The sequence below is a fragment of the Mugil cephalus genome, chromosome 22 (genome assembly GCF_022458985.1).
Source record: "Mugil cephalus isolate CIBA_MC_2020 chromosome 22, CIBA_Mcephalus_1.1, whole genome shotgun sequence".
Taxonomy (NCBI): domain Eukaryota; kingdom Metazoa; phylum Chordata; class Actinopteri; order Mugiliformes; family Mugilidae; genus Mugil; species Mugil cephalus.
The window spans coordinates 12,411,874-12,419,594 of NC_061791.1; the positions used below are offsets into that span (position 1 = coordinate 12,411,874).

General features: G+C 46.2%; 1 protein-coding gene across 1 annotated transcript; it reads left to right on the forward strand.

Annotated features, from left to right (window-relative positions):
- The first annotated feature begins 1,004 nt into the window (after positions 1-1,004).
- On the forward strand, positions 1,005-7,548 carry LOC124999847 (sodium- and chloride-dependent GABA transporter 2-like). The gene is made up of 15 exons (XM_047574993.1): positions 1,005-1,102; positions 1,239-1,430; positions 1,956-2,090; positions 2,164-2,304; positions 2,382-2,469; positions 2,559-2,691; positions 2,839-2,973; positions 4,303-4,406; positions 4,523-4,647; positions 4,766-4,878; positions 5,032-5,169; positions 6,100-6,202; positions 6,307-6,407; positions 6,476-6,646; positions 6,742-7,548. The coding sequence occupies exons 1-15, from the start codon at positions 1,096-1,098 to the stop codon at positions 6,889-6,891; spliced, it is 1,836 nt and encodes a 611-aa protein (XP_047430949.1). The 5' UTR covers positions 1,005-1,095; the 3' UTR covers positions 6,892-7,548.
- Positions 7,549-7,721: the final 173 nt, after the last annotated feature.

The window sequence follows — 7,721 nt, forward strand, 5'->3', positions numbered from 1 at the left end:
CTGTATGTTCAAAAGTACAGCTTCCATCCTAAAATTGTTACCTCTATCCACTTCTCTATCAAATCATTGACACGTAATGTCTGCCACTGGCGTCGTTAGGCCTATTTTAAGGGGGATGGTGCCCCCCTCAAATATCCTGAGTAATTTGGTTTATTTTTTTGCAAAAATTTTCAAATAGAATATAAAATGGAGTTTAAATAAAGAATTATATATGATCACTTAAATATGATCATAAATCTTCACTCTAAAGTGTGAGGTAGAGCCCCTTCAGTTTGTCTTTATCCATTCCACTCATTAATATTAATTCAATTCAAGTAAATAAGTACTTTTTTTAGGGCTTCAAATTACAACTATTTTAAAATATCTGAGAGCAAACAATTGTGTGTTGTGAGCGTAAATCATGCCTCTACGGTGATCAGGTGTCAATAATTACTGGTGGAACTTGTGTTTGTTGCTGCAATGTGTTTAAAAACAGACTGAAATAATAACAGTGAGTAAATTCCCAGCCTTTGTCAGCTGCTTGTGAAACTTTGTGCTCACGCGCTACGTTTGCTCGCATCCTTTACACGTCCTGGGGACCTAAGCCTCCCCGGTCCTTAAAACCTAGTGACGCCCCTGGTCCATGCATCCTTTACAACATGGAAAAAAGTCAAATTTTGTCATTTTTTTATTTTTTAAACCACTCGTATCTTCACATAAGTTGCAGCTGCTCCTTTCATCAGATGTGCACCGAGTGTCTCTTTGTGAGAACTCCCAGAGAGCATACAATATATATATATATATATTTCTTATTACATTGATTTTACTGTTTTTTTCATCGGAGCTGCAGAAACTGACACAGAGGGACACATAGGTCTCACAGGTCGAGTGTCATCCTCCCGTGCTGACCTCATTTTAACTCCAGAGTCGAGGTAGGTGTACTTTGCCCGAGAGGGGGGGGTGTACGTATGGGTGAGAGAGCGGAGGCTGGCCTAGGTTTAGCATTACAAGCCTCCGCCCCTTTCTGTGCTCATGTTAAATACTAAAACCTGAGCATTTACAGATAAACCTACAGGTTCTGCTCCAGACTCGAGTTGTAGACAGAAGATCTCTGCGATGACAGGTGAGTCTTTTCCCTTGTTCAACTCGTGACAGTGCCACCGTGACTCAATGTCCGTTGACGGGATTGAAGGCAGGGAAAAAAGTCTTCCAACGACCTGCCTGCTGTAGCCCTCCTCTTCTTTCTGATCGTCCCGCAGGAGACTCTGCCAAAGCGGGCCTCCCCAACGGCTCCGGCCGGCCCAAGGACGTGCTGCCGCCCTCGGAGGAGAAGATGGAGGAGCGAGGCCAGTGGAGCAACAAGCTGGAGTTCATCCTGTCGGTGGCGGGCTCCATCATCGGCCTGGGCAACATGTGGCGCTTCCCGTACCTCTGCTACAAGAACGGAGGAGGTGAGTGGAGGATGGAGCCAGCGTGCTCACAGAATTCAAAGCACTTCTGATGCATCCACACTTATTTATTTATTATTTTTTTGCATGCACTTAATGAAAAAGGTGAAATTAGACCTCTTTTACTCACTCGACCTCAAGTCCACACTATGTCCAAAACCCCCTTATTTACTCGCGGACACGCTCGCGCATCTTCTAAATCGGATGCCCCGCTCTCTCTTCCATCTCTCCCTCCACGGGGCGGCGGGGGTCAGGGGTCAGGGCTCGAACCAGGTCAGACAGCTGTTGTTGCTCCTTGCTCACCGCAGCTGTCCCCGCGGAGAGGCGGAAATCTGAGCGCGCCAAACATCCTCGGGTCGCCCTACGGGACGCCCGAATCAGAGCGGCGGCTCGGGCTTAGAAAGACTAATTTTCCTTTGTCTCTTCTCGTGGACCTTCAGTTGTTCGGACCAGTTCGTGCACAATCTGTCAATAAAATCAATAAAGTCAACATAAAGTATGAACACTCATTTCCTTTCGTCAACTTAGGTGCATTCCTCATCCCGTACCTGATCTTCCTGTTCACCTGTGGCGTCCCCGTCTTCTTCCTGGAGACGGCTCTGGGTCAGTACACCAGCCAGGGAGGCATCACTTGCTGGAGGAAAATCAGCCCCTTGTTCGAAGGTAAGGAGGCCCCCAGGACGGGCGAAGCACGCTTTGAACACTCTCTCATACACTGACCGTGTCCCGTGTGCAGGTCTGGGCTACGGCACCCAGGTGATAGTGACTCTGCTGAACTTCTACTACATCGTCGTCCTGGCCTGGGGGATCTTCTACCTGTCCTTCTCCTTTTCCTGGGACCTGGCCTGGTCGTCCTGCAACAACACGTGGAACACAGGTAACAGCCCGCGTGAAGACGCACAGAAGGTCTCTTTAAAAGAGCGCTCGTTAGTGCAACTCTGCGTTGTTTCACAGAGCACTGCGTGGAGTTTCAGAGGAGGAACACTTCAGCCAACCAAGAGATCTATCAGAACAGCACCTCTCCTGTCATGGAGTTCTGGGAGTGAGTTTTTTTTTTTTTGTTTTAGTTTTTTTGTGCCTCCCATTAATGATGGAGTGAGGTGTAAATGATTCTCTTTCCCGCCGCCGCAGGAGAAGAGCGCTGAGGATTTCCCCGGGCCTCGACCACATGGGCTCCCTGAACTGGGACCTGGCCCTGTGTCTGCTCATCGCCTGGGTCATGTGCTACTTCTGCATCTGGAAGGGGGTCAAATCCACGGGAAAGGTGGGTGAGAGGGGGGGCTCCGACGCGAACGAGCCGAGCGACCCTTTTTTTTTTTTTTTCCCCTGTTTATTTGTTTAAGCAAAGACCGATCTGGGACACATTCGGGATGACATCTGGTGTTTATTTTGACCTGTTTGCTCCGTATAGGTGGTCTACTTCACTGCCACTTTCCCCTACGTGATGCTGATCGTGCTGCTGATCCGGGGGCTCACCCTGCCCGGCGCGGCCATCGGCATAAAGTTCTACCTTTACCCTGACCTGGGGCGTCTGGCGGACCCACAGGTACCAGTCGCTTTGGACAGTCTGTTAATTAATAACTTCTATTTGAATCCAGCCTATGATTGGACCGAGAATAAAAACAACTCCCAAAGAGATGGTGTTAAAAGTGCAGGTATCCCGCGGCTCGCTGCCGGCGATCCCGCTGGGTCCATCTGCTCTCCATGAAAGAGGAAAAGGCCGCGGGGGACAGATGCGGGGTCAGGACACCACTGGGACTGTCAACATAAGCCTTACCATCAGTGATCTGCAGCCAGTCAGCTAACCCCCCCCACCCTCAACCCACCCCATCCTCCCTGTGACTAGAGAGTTTTAACTGGCTCTGCCTGACTCACGGTTGAAAAGGTTAAGCCGGAGTAAAGCATTTCGCATTTGCTGTGGCCAAAAAGCGGGACTCGAACGCAAGAGAGGACGCGTTGGCTGAGAGAACAGAGAGTCAGAACTTCGAAGCAAAAAGAAAACAGGTTGCGAACACAATGGAGAAGGGTGAAACAAAAACAAAAGTAATGGAGTGAATCTGTTGCCACACACATACTAATAATAACAATATATAAAAAGTCTGGGTTTAAAAAACAAATGATGCATGGATATGCAAAATATTAGCGTTCAAATGTTCGCAATATTAAAGTTTTAACCAAGTAACATAACTGACAGGGTGCAGTCCAGACCATAGAGTCCAGGTGATGGTCTTGTATTTATTAAGTTGTGGGGGGCATTGTGTCACTGTGGGGCCCCCTTCTCTGAACCCAAGACCTTTTTAAGGGTCAAAACCTGTTAAGACTTACTTTAAGGTTAAAGGTTGCAATTAGAATTTGGTCTCGGTTACGGTGAGGGTCCTCAGAAAGATAACTGCAAAAGTTGTGTGTGTGTGTGTATTTGTGCTGATCGGCTAAAAAGACACTGATTAAAAATCAATGAAGGTGGGCCGCATCAGCAGGGAAACAAAGACGGGAAGTGAAACTAAACATGCCACAATGGAAGGGGCTCCTTCAAAATAAAACAGGAGTCAAACCTACGTGAACTGTAAAATGGGCCACATCTGGATGAGTCCCTGTTAGAACTAGAATAAAGCTCAGTCTTGCTTCTTTTTTTTTCATGACGTATCTTAATGGCAGCATGGTTTGTTAATAAATGACGAAATGACAAACGCCATAATTAACTGGTTAGTATTGTGCAACCGCTCCGGTCAATCATTCTAAAAGCATGTGAATTCCTGCGGACTATCACAAACACTGCACGGCACGTTTGCCTGCGTACACAAACCCGCTACATGTGATTTAGCGTTGTGACTGGAGCTGCAACTGACGTAGCGTCTTTTTTTCTGTTTCTTGTCAGGTGTGGATGGATGCCGGTACCCAGATCTTCTTCTCCTACGCCATCTGTTTAGGGTCTCTGACCGCTCTGGGCAGCTACAACAAATATAATAATAACTGCTACAGGTGTGTATGCGGTGCGGCGTTTCCATGTTTTGTGGCCACATAAAGTACAAAATCATCTGCAAAAAAAAGCAACTGACTACACTGATCCCACGTGTGACTGCGATGCTGTGTTGCAGAGACTGCTTGTCGCTCTGCTTCCTGAACAGCGGCACTAGCTTCGTGGCGGGCTTCGCGATCTTCTCCATCCTGGGCTTCATGTCCTACGAGCAGAATGTTCCCATCTCGGAAGTGGCAGAGTCGGGTGAGGCTCACGGGAGCTAGCTAGCTAGCTGGCTGGCTGCTGCTAGAACAGCAAAGGTGATTTATTTTATCAGTCTGAGCCTTCAGCCTGTTAACAATCCTTCATTGTCTGTGTGCAGGCCCCGGTCTGGCTTTCATAGCTTACCCCCGAGCCGTAAGCATGATGCCCTTCTCTCCTCTGTGGGCCGCCCTCTTCTTCATCATGATCGTTTTCCTGGGGCTAGACAGCCAGGTAGAGCGCTGCTTTTCCCATCATGACCCATGATTGCCATGATTTTTCCCGGGATGAAAGATTTTTGTTTTTGTGCTGACTGGGGCGGCTGTCCGTCACATCAATGCCTCTGTATTTCAATATGCTGCATTTCTCTCTCCCAACTCCCGCCAGTTTGTGTGCGTCGAGAGCCTCGTGACCGCCGTGGTCGACATGTATCCAGCTGTGTTCCGCCGTAAGAACCGCAGGGAGCTCTTCCTCTTAGCCGTCTCCCTGTTCTCCTTTCTCATGGGCCTCATCATGCTCATGGAGGTAGGGGTCACACTCAGGGACTGCACGCAGATGCATGCACACAGACAAAGACTTGCAAGCATAAACAGCATCATCAATATGTACATTTAGTTACTTAAAATCTACATTTAAATTGTATGCCTTAAACAGCGATTAATCTGTCGGATGATGAGAGTTGACAAGCCGGGGTTCGGGGGTTGCGCCTTCTGGTTGGATGCTTTGTTGCTGCTGAAACAAACTCCAGCATAGTTGACATGGTTTCACCCCTGCACAGCTGGAAAGACGAGTGCTCTGCAGAGGTGTCAACAAGTCATCATTCTGTGAGCACGTCAAAGGTTTTTGTGAAGCTACTGTGACTTTGAGTAATTTCCCCGGGTGGATCATTAAAGTCTGCCTAAGTCTCTTTGCGCAGTCGGGTGTTGTCGACTTGGATTGAAGTGAAGCACCCAGTTTTTGGTGCTTCTACGATTTGAAGTACACAAACTAGATCTGATAGCCATATATTTGTGTCTGTGTGTTAGCGCTACAAATATTTTTTTCACATGCAATATTTTCTTTTGGACTTAAAGTTGCTGTGATTCACCATAGCGATGTAACTTTTACAAAACGAATGGAAACTGCACACAGCTACACATCTACTTTGTTTCATGTGGTTTATATGAATATAGATCATTTCCAATGTATATACCGTATCTGTGGAGCATTAATATCGCAATGACTTGCTTTTTGCAATCCTGCAAAGTCAGAAACCTGCATTTTACATATTTTTTTTTTTTTACAATTTTCTTGAATGCAACTGCAGAAAGATGTGTTCTGTAAATGCCTCACTTTTTTGTAGCAGGCAGTTAGTTCAAGTCCAAATTGAAAACAAACTTTTAATTGTGTAAAAACAAACGGGTTACATGAACCAAATTAACTGCCTGTGCGCAATTCTGCTTTACCTCTCCCTAGGGGGGCATGTACGTCTTCCAGCTGTTCGATTACTACGCGGCCAGTGGCATGTGTCTTCTCTTCATGGCCATCTTTGAGTCGGTCTGCATTGCGTGGGTCTACGGTGAGCGCGCTGTTTTACTTTGATGCGTTCTTAACCGACGATCGGTTTCATCTTGAAGGCCCCGGTGTGCTAAGGCATGCTATCGCTGTGTTTTTTTTTTCCAGGCGCTGATCGCTTTTACGATAACATTGAGGACATGATTGGCTACCGCCCGGGACCTTACATCAAGTTCTGTTGGTTGTTCTTCACCCCGGCCACGTGCATCGTGAGTATCAGTCCTCAAAGTCACTCCAGAAAGTCACCAGCAGAAATGAAAGCAAATTCTCTCTGCAGGGTACCTTCGCCTTCTCCCTCATTAAATACACTCCTCTGAAGTACAACAATGAGTATGTGTACCCGTGGTGGGGGTATGCCATTGGCTGGCTGCTCGCTCTCTCCTCTATGGTCTGCATCCCGTTTTGGATGGTGTATAAGATCAGCACCACCCAGGGAACTCTCAGAGAGGTATGTTGGTCCTCACGAAGATCTTGACCATCCTATGGAATTCATTTAATAAGTACAGAGAGTGGATTCATTGAACACTGTGTTGCGTTTCACAGCGCATCCAGGTGCTCACCACACCGGCCGACGATTTACCCAAAACCAAGAGGGAGCAGGAGAGGTTACTGGCCATCTTCGCTCCCGAGGGAGGAGCTGCCAAGGCTACAAACGGCTACTTCCCCGTGTCAGAGAAAGACTCCAATTTATGAGCGGCGACGAGTGTGTGGGACCCATCGGTTTCGGCTACATCTCTGACTTCCTGCACCCTTGCAAGAAGGTATCAAATCGCCCAATTAAATGCAGACGTGGAGGACTCGGAACATAATGGCGTGTCGCAATTTTGTTTTTTGTACACTGAGAGATAAGAGGAGGGCGAAGGACGAGAAATTAAAGAGAATTTGCCATTTATTGAATTATTTAGAAGTGGATTTTTCAGGGACGAAACGAAATTGCTCAACTCACTCTGAAATCTGTTAATGAATTGGAATGTACAGTATAGAGGATAATGGTTGTATGTAAGAAAAAAACAATGATAAAAGACTAGGTTAACCATTGAAAGTTACAAATAACAATGGGACACCTACAAATTCATCAACTGAATGATGATTCTTTATATATCTGCCACCACGATGTGGCTACTGAGTCACACTTGTATCATATATGTGTATTATGATGAATGATCTGTTGTGCTTTATAGTGGACACGTGAATATAGATTAGCAGTAAACATTATACGACTATAGTTTTACATGTAGAGGACTAACACGGTATATAAAGCTCATTTTTGTACTGTAACATAATATGACTGTACAAAGAAATGTGAATCTTGTAAGTATGGTTTTCAATAAAAACTCTATGTTGTCTTGACACATTTTGTACGTGTGTCTTTGTAAAAAAAAAAAAAAAATGTAGAACTCGTATTTTAAACTGAAATTCTTCATTACAAACCGCACATGTTGATTTTTAAAGGACTCGATGTGAGTATATCACTGAGTTACATTATGCTTCCAATTTGACCGTTAAAATCGGCTCCTCACGGG